Raw genomic sequence first — 14,730 nt, 5'->3', positions numbered from 1 at the left:
AATGGACTGTCAGGTCAAAAGAAAGAGAGAATAAAATCCCAATTTTTGTCAAAAGAAAAGAAAGAATATCCCGAATAAAAGTGGGGAAACTCTCTTCCCGGGCCCAAAACGGGATCCTATATGGGCCTAATGCTTATCCGCTCTCCTTTTCCTTTCCCGCTCTTCTTCTTCTTCTTCTTCTTCTTCCTCTTCTGCTCCGTCGAAGAACGGAAGTGAACTAGGGTTTCGAAGGTCCCCGATCCCCTGGTCTTGGGTCCACCTGAGCGAGCCACGCTCCGCCGGAGAACCACCCTCGCTCTCTCCGTCGCCGGAGATCGGAGTTCGCGGCGCGTCCGCAAGCATGATGTACGGCGATCCCCAGCAGCAGCAGCAGCAGCAGCCAGGTGGCGAGTTCCACCGGGGCCCCCCGCCGCCGCCGCCTCCGATGATGATGAGGCAACCCTCCGCTTCCTCCACCAACCTCGCCCCTCCGGATTATCAGCACCACCAGCCGGGCCCGCCTCCTCCGCATCAAGCTCATCCTTACGACGGTACAGTGTCTGCACCAATATGTACATTCGTGGCATCGGATGATATCGTCGAGAAATGTCTTGTCCTAGGGGTTGGCCAAGGGTATGCTGTATTCATTTCCTATTGGATTTGGCTATCGAGCTGTCGGCATTCTTGCTCATAAGTCCGAATTAGGGTGCGGTCCTTGATGTTAGTCGTAGCGCTTTTTCCGAGGCATTTAAGTTAGGATGCTTGTGCGTGAAATGACTTATGTGTAGAAAGAGTTAGTGGTACAGAGCAAAGAATCACTGGTGTCGGGAGGCGACAATTCAAATTTTCTTTCGGTATTGTTTGTACTGGGCATAGTATTGTCTTCCCCTTCACCAATTGGCAATCGAGATTTTGCAGTTTATCAAATCATAACAGAGCATAATTAACGACTTGTGGACCGTCTCATTTTAGAAATGGCAAGTGTAAATCTAGTTCAGCTTCCTCACCATTCCTGTACCTCTTTTAGCTTCCCCTTTGCAGGAATTACTGAGATCACGACTTTTTTATCACATCTTTTATTAGAAGCTTCTATTTTACCTGGCTAGTAGCATGTGCCTGTGTGTGTCCAAAACTTTGGAGGGTTTGACCCATTGCTAAAAAGTTGCCTTGCCTCTTCTTCACGCTGGCATGGACAATTTAGAAGTTCTTCTGCAATATTATAAAAAATAGATTGAGATATTGATTGCTGATATTTTCATGGAGCTATGCATTGTAGCCAGTTACAATACCGTGAATGACAAATTTTCGTAAGAAATGACTAGGTTAATATTAGTTAATTTTGGATCGATCAATTGGGTCCTCGTACTGTTATGAATTATGTTGTATGCTCAGGAGAATGATAGAAGAATCGCCATTCAGTTTCTTCTTTCTGTCTTTATATGCAGCTCATACCGATAATTTTGCTGCGAAAAGAATGAGAAAGCTTACACAAAGGAGGGCAGTTGACTACACTAGCACTGTTGTGCGGTATATGCAGGTATCTTTCATACCATCTTGTGCATGCTACACTAAATGAAAGCGGTTCAACATCTGCTTGTGGCATTGTTACTTTTTGGTTTTCACAGGAAATCGCATGCATTTTATTTTTTGGCTCTTTCTATCCTATAGATTTCTTTTCTTAGAACTGGTTGTATATTTATTACCGACCTACCTTTGGATGCTTTCAATTTTCTGAAGCTGTTAGTTAGTTGTGATGCTGTGCAAGTCTGTTTGAGTTTGGTTGTGAAGCTTGTAATTGTGTTTTGCAGATTCGTATGTGGCAGAGGGATTCTAGAGACAGGACGGTGTTGCAGCCTACACCAGCTGCAGCCATTGATGTGAGCATCATCTGTGCTTTTTTAATCATGCCCTATTATATACTGAATTGATACTGTTTGAGGATCTTTTATTATCTACCTATCCTTCATGCAGATGTTACCAGCTGTTGCATATTCAGATAATCCTTCCACAAGCTTTGCTGCAAAGTTTGTTCATACGTCAGTAAACAAGAATCGTTGTTCAATCAATCGAGTTTTGGTGAGAGGAACCATCTTTTAGAATGGGTCGCTCTTTCTCTATAAAGCAGCAACATAATATCTTTTCTAAAGGGAGAAAGAACCGGCTTCTTGAGTTTATACATCTTGCGGCCCTAGCATATAAAATTCTACAGCACTGCCAAACTTGACCAGTACTTGTCATTTAAGTTCTTTTCCATGTCATTTAAGTTCATTTAAGTGTTTGCTGACCTTTTCTTTGTCTTTCTAAGTGGACTCCTACGGGGCGGCGTCTCATTACAGGCTCTCATAGCGGCGAATTCACTCTTTGGAATGGACAGTCCTTCAATTTTGAAATGATTCTTCAGGTGTAATAAGTGGCTAAATCCTTATTCCTTGTTTTTGAGAAACCGGGAGGAATGTTTAGTTAATAGGGTTTGGTGCATTGTCTGATTTCTAGGCACATGATCAAGCAATTAGGTCAATGGTGTGGAGTCACAATGACAATTGGATGGTTTCTGGCGATGATGGAGGATCTATAAAGTACATCATTCAATATTTCCCTTTTTTAGAGGACAAATTTTCACATTTAAATTATAATTCCCCCCCCCCCCCCCCCCCAAAAAAAAAAAAAGCCTCTCATGGATGCACAAACGTGTTGATCTCAGCATTTTCTTTTATTGCTCATGTTATTGTGTTTGCCGGGAATATCTCTCAGGTATTGGCAGAACAACATGAACAATGTGAAGGCTAATAAATCTGCTCATAAAGAATCAGTTCGAGACTTAAGGTGAGCCTTACGAACACCGATATTTATGCCTGCACCCTAGCTATATGGGGCATGTCATGATTGAACTTTTGCAACAGCTTCTGTAGGACAGACTTGAAGTTCTGTTCCTGCTCCGATGATACTACTGTTAAAGTCTGGGACTTTGCTCGATGCCAAGAAGAGCGTTCGTTATCTGGTAATGTGACCAAACTCTATTGCAAGATTGTGTCACTTTTGCTGTATAGTCAGCATGGAGCTCCTTTGCCTTTTCGTATTACTTTAGTCATGAGAATTCGCATGATTCGTTTTAAATTTGACCTTTGGTGAAGTTGCATGAATTTATCTGCACCTTTTGTTGGCTGTAGATGCTTTAAATTTCTGGAGTTCTTTAGGACACACAAAAAAAAAAAAAAGATAGTAATTCACTTAAAATGTCACTGTAGAATTTTGCTGGGAGTGTCTTCAAGTGTACAAAGCTTACTGCTTATATTCTTTTACTTGGTCAATATTTTAACCGTCTTGTTATGTCTAACATCATGTTCATGGAGATGGATAGTTTGTTTAGTGTTTGACTAATTTTAGGTCCAAAAAGGAGAGTTAAATGGCATAGCATCTTTTAATTTGTTGCAACAGTAGTGCAAGACGACATAGGTTTTGAAGAACACAATATTTAAAAAACTTTTGCGCATCGAAGCCATTTAGTTCCGAAAACTGTGTATTTTTTTCCAAAATCTTCAGTATTTATTGAATAAGTTCATCCTTCAGTCATGAAAAGGAAATAATTTGAAAATAATCAGTCCCTTGAAAGAATCAGTTTGAGGGAGTGTATTCCAATTATGAGTCAGTAGGATGTAGAAGTGTTTCCATCAATTGAATAACTTTCAAGTAACAGTTTGACTTTCCTTGGAAATTAACTAACCTGGTGTGCTCATTTATCAGTGGTCTTGTTTTGGAGGCTACTGTCACCAAGGAAGCCATGGCTCTAAGACAATTGTCGGTTGTTAGTTTTGCGACAGTCGTCATGCCTACTTGGGTGAATCTACAGATTGTTGTTGACGTTTTGTTTTTTAAAACTTTGAGACAATAAAGTCACATAACCACAGAGCATTAGAATTTTTCATGTGAATTTAAGGATGATTCCCTATTTACTAGCTTTCACACATGTGATGTATTCCTCCTTGTTTTGCACTTGGAAATGACCGGATGTCTATGTTTCCTTTTTTTCCCAGTGGTAATGTCACTTACATCTCGTATAGATTATATGGCTGGAAGACTTATCTTTTGAATCCTTTGCTGTGAAATATGAATAGTCTGTGTGTATATGTGTCATGCCAGCTTTGCTGACAATGAACCAAGACTTCTTTTTATGTGTGGGTTGAACTCAGGCAGGTCATGGTTGGGATGTGAAGAGCGTTGATTGGCACCCTACCAAATCGTTGTTGGTTTCAGGTTTACAAAGTTTTGCCATAATCTTTTCCCTAAGATTCATAAGTTTCTCGGGCACCATCATCACATTTTTTTTGTCGCTTATTAGGCGGTAAGGACAATCTTGTAAAACTATGGGATGCTAAATCAGGAAGGGAGCTTTGTTCATTGTAAGTGCTCTATATCTTTGAACTTTTGAAGGGTTAGTTTATCCTCATACTTTCTGAGATATAATACATGTCTCTTGAAGTCATGGCCACAAGAATACAGTGCTTTGTGTCAAGTGGAACCAAAATGGAAACTGGGTGTTAACTGCTGCTAAGGATCAAATCATCAAGGTGCTTACTTTTTCAATTTGGCTGTCATTAAATGGCAGGATTGGGCTTGATACTTGATTGCCATCAAGCATTGTCCTTTCATTGTTTTTGATATATATTTTTGGTTTGTCCGCCATCGATTATAGTCTAAGATAGTACCTTGTGAGTGCAGCTCTATGACATCAGGGCTATGAAGGAGCTTGAATCTTTCCGTGGTCATCGGAAGGATGTCACTGGTGAGTGATGACCAAATATTTTGTTGCTTGCTATAGTTACAATTATTAGTTAGAGTTAGTCGAGTAAGATCCACTCTTAGCTTCTCAGTGTGTTGGACTAAAGTTAATGTCTCTTATTTAACCTCATTGCTACGTTTGATATTCATATTGAAACATTTACTTTTCAAAATTTTATAGCATTGGCTTGGCATCCATTCCATGAGGAGTACTTTGTCAGTGGGAGCTTCGATGGATCCATCTTCCATTGGCTTGTCGGGTACATATTTAATAGCATTTGGCCCACCTTGTCAAATATCCTTTCACAGCTTGCTATATCACTTTGCAAACTAATTTTGTAAGCTAGTCTTAGTATACATAGCATCACCATTAGATTAACATAATTTTGTCGCAGAAGACAAAGTTGAAGTGGAAAAGGTGATTGGTCGAATAGTAGCTTTTGATATCATTGTTTACAAGACTCAACATTTAGTAATGGACTTGCCCTTTCCTGGAGGTCCGTAGGGGCTCTCTGTGAGGTTAAGTAGGGAAGGTTTAAACTAAACATTTTTAAGCAGGTGTGAAAAATTGGAACGTCATTTTCCATGCCATCTGAGGAAACATTTCCTCTGTAGAATGTATGTCTAGTAGATATATGAGGGTTTCTTCTACTCGCACATGAAGATCCAAAGTACACTTATCTTGAATGAGAAAGAAAAAGATACTTGCAAATGGACTAAAGTTGACATCTGGAAGCAAGGTAAAAATGGAATTTACCATGTCCTTTAAATTACACTTACCTTGAACAGGAAGAGGAAAAGGTAGGGTTTTGTTGGACGGACTGTAGTTGATAGTTGGATCAAGGTAAATGTGAGATATTTAGTGAGACTTGATCTGGGGTCACTCTATAAATTACGTGTAATTCACTTTCTTGCCACTCTTCTATGGACTGCATGGATACATTAGTTAATTAGTCAGTCCTGTTGCTTGGCTAATTCCAACAATTGTTATTTGTTTTATTTTCTTTTGTACTTTCAGTTTTTGGCTGTCTTTAGTGTCTTCTAACTGTCAGAAACAATTTATCAGGCATGAAACTCCTCAGATTGAAATATCCAATGTACATGAAAACAGTGTATGGGACCTTGCATGGCATCCCATTGGCTATTTGCTCTGCAGGTAAATCTGAGTTATTTTTATGGGTGTGGTTCGGGTGGTTTATACTTCTGGCCTTTTGCTTTTTCCTGTGCTTCTAGCATCTGTAAATTGTGTGATATTGACAACCTCAAATCTTTAAAAACACATGGACATAAACATTCAAAATCCTTTAATTTGTCATTTTAGCAAAACAAAAAACTGTAAACTTTTAAGAGACCGGAAAGCTAAAACTAATAATTTTGGGTCGTAGTAAACAAACCCTTCCTTTCATTTACTAGAAAAGGTGTAAGTGGGTGATCTGCTATCTGGTGCTATATTGTCTGCAAATCACCTGGATTTTGTATGATCTCGTCAGTAGTCTAAATGTAACTGACTTCTGCTCTCAACTACTAACTGTGTTTTGTTCTTACTGCAGTGGTAGCAATGATCATACAACCAGGTTTTGGTGCAGAAATAGGCCAGGTGATACTCCTCGTGATAAATTTAACGTGGGACCCAACCAAGGTTAGTTTCTGCTCTGTTTTGTGGACCCACTGTATTAAATTTAGTCGAACACTTCTTGAATACAGTGGACTTGCTGCTTTTATCATAAAGAGACAAGAAAATGCTAATTATTTTAGGCATGATTTAGCATGTAGCTGATGTTAGATATTCTCTTGAAACTAAGCATTGATTGATCTATAGCAGGTTATGGTGAACAAAACCCTGCTCTTGCTGGCCGCATGCCTGGCAATTTTCCTGTACCTGAAACCCCAACAACCCCAGGACCGTTTGGCGGGGGCTTGTCTCGAAATGATGGGACCATTCCAGGTGTAGGAGTTGCCATGCCGCTGTCAATTCCTTCGTTAGATTTTTCTTCTCAGGGAGAGCAGAAGCAGCCACTAGGTTCAATGCCTGTAGGAGCTCCTCCTCTACCACCTGGTCCACATCCCTCCCTTCTTGCTGTTAATCAGCAGCAACCTTATCAACAAAATCCTCAGCAAATCCAGCAACAGCAACAACATCAACCATTCCCACAGCAAATGGCTCCTTTGCCTATGCCACCTCCGAATATGCCACAGTTACAACCTCCATCACATTTACCTTTGCTTCCTCATCCTCATTTACCTCGACCTCCACCCCAGCTGCCTCCACTTAATATGCCCTCACAGGTACCTTCTTCAATGCCTGCGTCTTTACTTGTTCTGTCTTCAGGAACCACCTCATGTCCATTGCGAATGCATATATAGGAAAAAGGATATTGCGCAAGAGTTGTATTGTTGGTTTTGATGTTTGTTCCCAGAAGCATTAATAGGCGAGTGTATTTATTTTTTAATTGAAGGGCATGCAAGGTACGATGAATCAGATGGTTCCTCCCATGCCACAAGGCCATTATATGGGCATGAACCCAATGCACTCGGGATCGTTACCTTCAAGTGGCGGACCTCCTCCAGTTGGGGGTTTTCCTGGTAGTTTGCCAAATATGCAAGGGCCATCGAGTGGAGGTGGGGCACAAATGTATCCAGCAGGTGGTCCATTTAACCGTCCACAAGGTGGACAAATGCCTATGATGCCAGGTTTCAATCCTTTTCAGGTATGATAATTGAATCTGCCGTTAGAAAAAGGCCGAGTCGCTATTAAGTTGCTGAACTATTCTCAGTGGTTTCTGATTCATGACTGGGATGCCTTTCAGAATTTTCTGTCATTGGCTGAATCTAATGTTCATTGTAAGAGAGGAGTTTTGGTTAGTAACTTGAGGATGCACTTCCATGACCTCAGATACTTCCATGTAGTGGTGAAAGGACTCGAGGCCTTCTCATGAGAGAAGCTAGGTTAGAACTTCAGTGCTGATTACATTCTAAAAACACATGAGTGAGCTTTCTCAGTTTATTAGACCAAATAACTCTAAAGTACTTAAGAGTCTTGAGTAGTAAGATTCGATACAAGACAGAAGGCTATGATGCAAAAATGCTTGGTTTTTGTTGGCGCTGCTGCTGCTGCGAGAACATTTTATTTCTCTTTTGAAGCACTTCTTTCTATAAGCTTGTATTTGCACTCCTATTCTTTCAACAAATAGCTGGGTGGCTAGATAATCATCTCATTCTGTTGTCAGTAGTATTATTTTTCGCCGCGACTTAGATGCATTTGGTCTTTTTCTTAAATAGCGATCCCCATGATAAGAAGCACACCATTCTAATTCGGCAGAAGCTGACCTGTATTTTCTTTGCAGCCTGGAAGTCAATCTGGTATGCCTCCCCCACCACCTCCCGGTCCACCACATGGTCAAGCACCTCAATGACTTCCTTGTTGTGTCGAAGTTTGTCGCATTCCGAAGGGGCTTCATTAATTTTTTATTCCCTTCTAGTGTTGTAGTTCTGGCGTCTCTCTTTTTTATTTCTCTTTCTTTATTCCTTTCTGTAAAACATGTATCCAGCTCTTTTATGTGGCAATGCATCAGAAAACACTATTTATATCTTCTTGGTTCTTAGTTGCATGATCTGTTGGCATGGGACAGTGATTCTGAAGATGTTTTATTGCAGTGCAAATAATAGTCCAACAAAAAAAATTTCTTGAATGTTCATGGTTTCTTAAGAGAGTTTTGATTTTAGGTGAGAGACATAAACGTGAGGGGATGACCATTAATTTGGTTTGTATAATGCATTTTAATGCCATATTCTAGGTTTGTTTGCGCATGGTAATCCCCTCAAAAAGTGTAGTTTGCAATACTAAAATGGGTCATGCCAGTCAGTCATTGTATATAAAAAAAATCCAAATTAAGATCTGTTCGGAACAAATTTTATGTGATACTTCTTTTTTGTAACAGTTAAGGCTCGTGCATTGGATCTTTGAAATGTACATATGTCGAGTTTAAATTTGGAATTGATAAGAGTTTTGTGAATAAATTGATGGACTTGTTCAAACCTTTTTGAATATCTGCAAAGTTCATATTATTACCGTAATATGTTCAAAAAGCCTTTTGCCTTCCTATGGACTGTTTCAGAAGCAGGTTATTATTCATCTTATGGCGTGCATGTTTTTTTTTTGGGAACTCTTTGAAAAATTGATTTTTGGCCATGATATATATGTGTGTGTTTATTATATATGGAAGAGAATCTGGAGAAGCCATACTGATCGAGCGTAACGAGGGTGCCTTTTCAACTTTTCTTTTTCTAATTCAACTCACATCGGAAAGGATCACAACCTCAAGAGACAAAACCTGATAACGAAACCAACCACCCCCCCAAAAAAAAACAGACCCATCATGAGCAAGACAATTATCTTGGTGACTTGCTCATAGAATGTTTCGGACGAACCATGCTATAGGAGGATGGAGAACATTGAGTCATCTGACTTGTAATCAAGGCAGGCGCCAAGAAGAATATTGATTTAGAGGATTAGGTAGTTTTATATCTGCGCAGTTGAAAAAAAGGGGTAATAAAAATAATGTTCACTTACTAATTAATTTCTCGTAACTATTGGCCAAGTGATAGATACGAAAAATAAGTTTATAGATTGTAGTTTTACTATGAAAGATATTTTTAACCTTTTAGAATATGATGGAATGAAGCTATTAGATTAGAACTTTCTGTAACTTTCTTTTTTTCCTAAGACCAAGGTGCGTGAAACTTGCATGCATCTTGGCTCCCCTACCAAGTCGCCGACTATGCTGAGTCTTTACTTGGGCACTTTATTGAGAAATTCGAGGTTATTCGGAAGGACCGTCCATGCGAATCCTGCCCCGAAACAAAGTACCTGTCTTAGTCATCAACTTCAGGACAAAGTTACCCTCGACAAAATGTTTCCGAGTATTGGGATAATCTGTAATAATCGCAAAGCCTAGGGGCAAAATGTAACTCAGCCTGAATTTCCTGCACATCCTTGCCCTTCATAGCTGGCACCATCATAAAGGTCATGTGAGAGCATGCAATTAAAGTTGGGAAAATGACAAACAATTCGTGAACTTTGGCCCAACGTGTATGTTGTTCATGAATTTTTGGTACATATTCAATTTAGTCCCGGAACTATATGAAAGTATTCAATTCAGTTCTTCTATTAATTCAAGTTTAGGGACTATATTGAGCATTTTCACATAGTTCAGAGACTACATTGAACATGTACCAAAAGTTTAGGGACGACAATGAATAAACTAAAAGTTTAAGGACCACATTACATATTGGGCTAAAGTTTAGATACTATATTGAACAAATTAAAAGTTCATGGACCACATTGCGCATTGCGACAAAGTTCAGGAACTATTTATGTTATTCTTCCATTAAAATTTGACGAGAATTTGATCGGACTCAATTTCAGGGGCACATTAGAGCAGATGCCAAAATGTAGGGGTGGATATTGAAGAAGTTCAAACATCGGCGGCCAATTGGCGCAGCCTTGTAAAAAAGGATGAAAACTGTCCCGACTCCAACCATCGGACTCAAAAGCAGTTGTCTTGTCGCCGGATCAAAACTGATTTTGCTTCGTTTGTCATAGCTTGCTCTGTTTCGTTTCTTCGACATTCCAATTTTTGCTTGCTTCGCGCGTTTCGGTTTCAAGAATCAGGGTGAGTCGCCTTCCTTTTCATTTCAATCACAACGCAAATCGTATAGCTATAGTCATTTGCAGAATCTTTTTGGGTATTAACAGGAAATTCTGAAACTCTGCTTTCTTTTTATTGCATTCAATTTAGGTGGCACCTCAGTGCTTTTGCATGCGATGTCTTGACTTTGTGGTATCTGTTGATGAAACTGGCTATCCCGTTTGCCTCCTTATTCTGATCCTGTATGGTGTAGTAGTATCCCTCAGTCTGATCTTGATAGAACCAAATGTACAAGATATCGTTAAGCCATCGGTTTGAAAACATCTCATGAAACTCATCCAAGAAAAGGAAACATTTTGCAAATTTCGATAAATCCTGCCACTGGCGCTTGAACATTCCGGATATTTTACTGAATAAGGCGATACCTGTAAAATTCGTTGGACTGTAAGAGATAAAACGGTTGGTGATGTAAAAATTCAGCGTTTTGCCTCGATCCCCTCGAGGATATTTTCCATTACGTGATGCTGTGCTCATTTTTTGACGAGAGGCATATGCAAAGAACAGCGATTCGATGACCATCTCAGATTAAATGCCTTCTTCCCAATGTGGCGATGGATGGAACCATGTTAGAGTATCTGCTGGTAATAGCAATTCAGGACTAATGTGGTTTTGTTACCCTCCCCTCGCTTTAATTAGCTGCTACTCATTTATTTAACTGGAAAGTGGGGCACCACAATGTTAAGCAACGCTGGAAGGTTGGATTTGGAACCACTCGCCTTGATATTCATTAAGTTTTCTTGTCGATGCAAGCCTACAATTTCACCATCTGATTCATAAAATATCCTGATACAGGGAATGGGTTTGTGGACGTTGCTTGAAGGCCTTTTGCTTCTTGCAAATGCACTGGCAATATTGAACGAGGACCGTTTCCTCACTCCGCAAGGGTGGACCTTTCAAGAATTTCCAGGAGGCAAGGTCAAGTCACTGAAAGGGCAGGTTCTTGGTCTCATCAATGCAACCCAATACCTAAGGGTTCCGCTTATCATCTTAAACGTTATCAGCATAGTGGTAAAGCTGGTCTCGGGCTGATTCTCCCCACCAAACGCAGATCTTTATATAAATGTCCAAAGGTCGCATCCTTAATGCCTTGTCCCTCATTTTTGGTAATATGGATCATATTATCAATCTTGTAGTATATAGGTTGGGTTGAGTCAACTAAGATTTTTAAGTCACTAATGTAGGTTGTGAGGGGAGCAGGTGCCGTAAATTTGAGATTGGTCAGTAATCAACTCTGATACTAATTATCCCACAGTTAATATCTCTGTTTTCTCTGTTTCGTTTTGTCCATTGGCTTAATTAGCCCGGTTAAAAAAAATTAGCCCGGTTTAGGCAGCATCCTTTAACATTATCAGAAGTCTATTGTATGGTTTATCAGCAGATTAGATTCGTCAACTGTTCAATAACTACTCAACATCTGTCGATGACATTCTGCAATTATATATTGGAGATGATGCTCAATTTATTGTTTCAAGAGAAAGCTTTCTCCCTTCTTGTCCAGAGTAGAGAAATACTGGTATTAAGAACAAGTAGTCTGTTTGGCTTGTTGGGGTTTCAAAGAGCATGGATTCATTTGAAACATTATTAGGTGCTTCCGGAGTCTATCCTTCCAGTAACACGACGTATGGATCCCCATTCATACAAACCCACATTCATGTGGGAGGAGGTTGTCCACTTTTGGTGATGCGATAATTACTAAGTTTTTCTTTGAGTCGTCATCAATGCAATTCTAAAAGTTAATGCAGAATCAGTTTCAGTTTGTCTAGTGAAGAGCCTCAGATTACTTAAAACTATCAATGTTCCCAAAATATCTTAATTTGGACAAAGAGTGAAACCGCATATATGTATAGTCATTCGAGTTTTTCTATATTCTTCAAAAAGAAGTCTTGAGTGCATCAGGAGATTCAAATGCCCAATTAAGAGAGAGAGACAGAGAGAGATGAGGCCCTGAAATTTTCGTTTAGAGAGAATCCTCTCTAAACAGAATTCTTTGTCACCATAAAGTTTGTATGATCTATAGTTGAGAGAGAAGACAAGAGTATCTACATAGACCACATCTCAACAAACTACCATGAATTTCCTTTTCCCGTGAGTGTTCGCCACAAGAACCCTGCATCAGCTGTATCTAGTTCTAAACTAAATCACTGCAGGGACATCATATCTTGTTCTTGTTCTCCCAGGTGATAATATCTCTTCCCTGTCCTTCCTCTTTTCGCTGTTGGGATGGTGTTCTTTAGATCTGCCTCTCAACAAATGGGGTCTAAGCTTGTTGACATCTGATAGTTGAACTGGTTTGAGAAAGAACTCTTCAGCCCCATCTTCCAAGCATCTGATCAGGCATTGCCACCAAGTCATGTCAAATTCCATGGTCATGGAACATAATTGAACTTTGAAGTATTAAAGGAAAAGCGAATAATTTCCCCTTACTGGCTGATTCTCGAGGGAACATTCTCAGAAGACATGATCACAACTGGTACGTCTTTGTAACTTTTCGATTCCTGCTCGTTAAATACATTTTTGTAAGGATCTTAACTATCAAGAAGTTAACTCAAAAATTAGCCACAAGTTCAACACGTGTTCTCAAATCCTTATGTCCCTGGACGAACTATTGCCAAGAATTTTAAAAAGTTCAGAATTTTGAGATTCAGGGAAGTACATATTAATTGCTGGGAGTTTTGAGTAATACTGCATTAAGTATTGCCAAACTAAGTGAGAAATTTATACTGGATCTAGCAAAACTTGAGCACAACCACAATACTTTTGTGTGGCCAATCAACAATAGAACATTTAAAACATAAGAAACTTAACCCAGACCGGAAAAAACCATATTACCTTGATCTTTCTCAAGAGATCATAGCCTGTCATTTCTGGCATGAAATAGTCTGTGATGATCAAATTCACTTCTATCTCCTGCAGGAACAAGAGAAAATCCCTCTAAATTCTAATACTGCCAGAACAAAAAGTACAACTAAATACGAGACAACGATTTTTCTGACGCACACCTGATTATGATAGTTTGGAGAGACAGAGGTAGTGTTTGCGTTTCTGGGCTGCTCCTCGTTCAGACCCAGGAACTCCAGAGCCTTACTTCCAGAATCGACTGCAGTCACTGTCACCCATCAAGGATATGAGCAAACGCATATGAACCAATCAAATTGAAAAAGATTGAACAAGATCAGCGCCAACGCTCATTCATTCGATCAAATTGACCCGTCAAAGACGACTACCTTGATAAGAAGAGGTTTTGAGGAGCCTCTCAATCAGCTTTCTGTCAATAAGACTGTCATCAACAGCCAAGACGTGAAATTGCGACTCGGTGGTAACACCCATTTTGATCGGCGATTGATCAAGAGCAACGGCGAGGAGCGACAGGGAGGAGGAGGAGGAGGAGGAGGAGGAGGAGGGGAAAAGGATGAACGAAGAGAACAAGATGGTGGGTCAATATTCAAATGGGAACCCATTTTGGAGTGCGAGAGAGATGTAAGAATCCCCTGGTGGGGGAGGAAAAATCTTTGACAGTTTGGAAAGCGAGATCCGACAGATTTCATCCAGAATCCGCAGGATCTTCTTTGGGGGGGTGTTGATTTTTGAATTCGAGAACAAGCAAAGAAGGTGCTTGGCTTCACTATTCTATTCACGACTTTTGCGCGTCTAGACAATCATCACATTCTGTTGACCCTTTCTTGATTAATATTTATACATATGGCGGCAACCCTTTAAGGGGCGTCTAATGACCTTTCGACCAGAGCTAGAGCTACAGTTAAAAGGGTCGCCTCCCTCTCTCCTGCACGACGGTTTGTGCTCACTTTCCACCCTCCTGCCTAGCTTCACCCAAGACTGTTGATGCAGGAGACAGAGTCAATCCCTGTACAGACTACGGGAGATATACAGAGTATTCTCACGTTTCGAACTCAAGATCAAATCTTTCTCATTCTACTGCTCACAGCGCGGTCCGCAAGCGCCAACCCATCTCCAGATCCGATCAGATACGCGAACTTTTCTACCAAGTCAAGTCGTGCTTGACTTGCTGACATTGTATCGTCCATGAGGGTGGTTTCCTCGGTCGCCGAAAATCTTCCCTCGGTCCCTCCACCACTCCGAGATATATACAGATCAAAAGGGAAGATCTCTTCAATTGACCGCGTGAGGTGGACACCCCCAGGGAGACTCGTAACAGAGAAGTTTGAAAAAAGTCGGGAGCTTTGAAGGCAAGAATCGTCCCACCATCTTTCCCCTGTAATTTCCCATCACGTTTCTCTCGCGGGGTTCC

The 14,730-nt window shown here is 40.3% G+C and overlaps 3 protein-coding genes across 6 annotated transcripts; 2 read left to right on the top strand and 1 right to left on the bottom strand.

The window, feature by feature from the left end:
• The first annotated feature begins 131 nt into the window (after positions 1–131).
• On the top strand, positions 132–8,344 carry LOC115684903 (flowering time control protein FY). Of its 2 annotated transcripts, none has more exons than XM_030609848.2 (18): positions 132–530; positions 1,425–1,516; positions 1,788–1,856; positions 1,951–2,055; positions 2,285–2,380; positions 2,473–2,555; positions 2,731–2,802; positions 2,880–2,977; positions 4,171–4,230; positions 4,316–4,376; positions 4,457–4,544; positions 4,696–4,759; positions 4,937–5,015; positions 5,822–5,911; positions 6,306–6,394; positions 6,575–7,041; positions 7,212–7,463; positions 8,100–8,344. In XM_030609848.2, exons 1-18 carry the CDS (start codon positions 341–343, stop codon positions 8,166–8,168), a joined length of 2,124 nt encoding a protein of 707 aa, XP_030465708.1. In that variant the 5' UTR covers positions 132–340; the 3' UTR covers positions 8,169–8,344. The 2 variants fall into 2 exon arrangements, with proteins under 2 accessions (XP_030465708.1, XP_030465709.1); XM_030609849.2 differs by having other exon boundaries at positions 152–530; positions 6,578–7,041.
• A 1,938-nt stretch (positions 8,345–10,282) lies between these two features.
• LOC115684924 (uncharacterized) lies at positions 10,283–11,866 on the top strand. Of its 3 annotated transcripts, XM_030609876.2 has the most exons (3): positions 10,296–10,427; positions 10,554–11,044; positions 11,256–11,866. In XM_030609876.2, exons 2-3 carry the CDS (start codon positions 11,015–11,017, stop codon positions 11,490–11,492), a joined length of 267 nt encoding a protein of 88 aa, XP_030465736.1. In that variant the 5' UTR covers positions 10,296–10,427; positions 10,554–11,014; the 3' UTR covers positions 11,493–11,866. The 3 variants fall into 3 exon arrangements, with proteins under 3 accessions (XP_056160069.1, XP_030465736.1, XP_030465738.1); XM_056304094.1 differs by lacking the exon at positions 10,554–11,044 and having other exon boundaries at positions 10,283–10,427; XM_030609878.2 differs by having other exon boundaries at positions 10,297–11,158.
• A 534-nt stretch (positions 11,867–12,400) lies between these two features.
• Positions 12,401–14,613, bottom strand: LOC115684923 (two-component response regulator ORR9-like). The gene is made up of 5 exons (XM_030609875.2): positions 13,688–14,613; positions 13,463–13,569; positions 13,293–13,370; positions 12,888–12,958; positions 12,401–12,789 (listed from the first exon to the last, which is right to left on the bottom strand). Exons 1-5 carry the CDS (start codon positions 13,788–13,790, stop codon positions 12,597–12,599), a joined length of 552 nt encoding a protein of 183 aa, XP_030465735.1. The 5' UTR covers positions 13,791–14,613; the 3' UTR covers positions 12,401–12,596.
• Positions 14,614–14,730: the final 117 nt, after the last annotated feature.

Source organism: Syzygium oleosum, unplaced genomic scaffold, assembly GCF_021117445.2.
Source record: "Syzygium oleosum isolate NSW1041296 unplaced genomic scaffold, Sole_v2.1 Sole_v2.02, whole genome shotgun sequence".
Classification (NCBI taxonomy): Eukaryota; Viridiplantae; Streptophyta; class Magnoliopsida; order Myrtales; family Myrtaceae; genus Syzygium; species Syzygium oleosum.
Note: the sequence above shows the minus strand (reverse complement) of the source record. Positions and strands in the feature narration are given on the sequence as shown.

Excerpts from the sequence above, each read along its gene's own strand:
- LOC115684903 (XM_030609848.2), top strand. The coding sequence starts at position 341 with ATGATGTACGGCGATCCCCAGCAGCAGCAGCAGCAGCAGCCAGGTGGC. Across the intron at positions 4,377-4,456 it reads GGAAGGGAGCTTTGTTCATT|TCATGGCCACAAGAATACAG; the intron begins GTAAGTGCTCTA and ends TGTCTCTTGAAG. Across the intron at positions 7,464-8,099 it reads CAGGTTTCAATCCTTTTCAG|CCTGGAAGTCAATCTGGTAT; the intron begins GTATGATAATTG and ends TTTTCTTTGCAG.
- LOC115684924 (XM_030609876.2), top strand. The coding sequence starts at position 11,015 with ATGGATGGAACCATGTTAGAGTATCTGCTG. Across the intron at positions 11,045-11,255 it reads CCATGTTAGAGTATCTGCTG|GGAATGGGTTTGTGGACGTT; the intron begins GTAATAGCAATT and ends ATCCTGATACAG.
- LOC115684923 (XM_030609875.2), bottom strand. The coding sequence starts at position 13,790 with ATGGGTGTTACCACCGAGTCGCAATTTCACGTCTTGGCTGTTGATGAC. Across the intron at positions 13,371-13,462 it reads CTCCAAACTATCATAATCAG|GAGATAGAAGTGAATTTGAT; the intron begins GTGTGCGTCAGA and ends TTGTTCCTGCAG. Across the intron at positions 12,790-12,887 it reads GTTCCCTCGAGAATCAGCCA|ATGCTTGGAAGATGGGGCTG; the intron begins GTAAGGGGAAAT and ends ATGCCTGATCAG.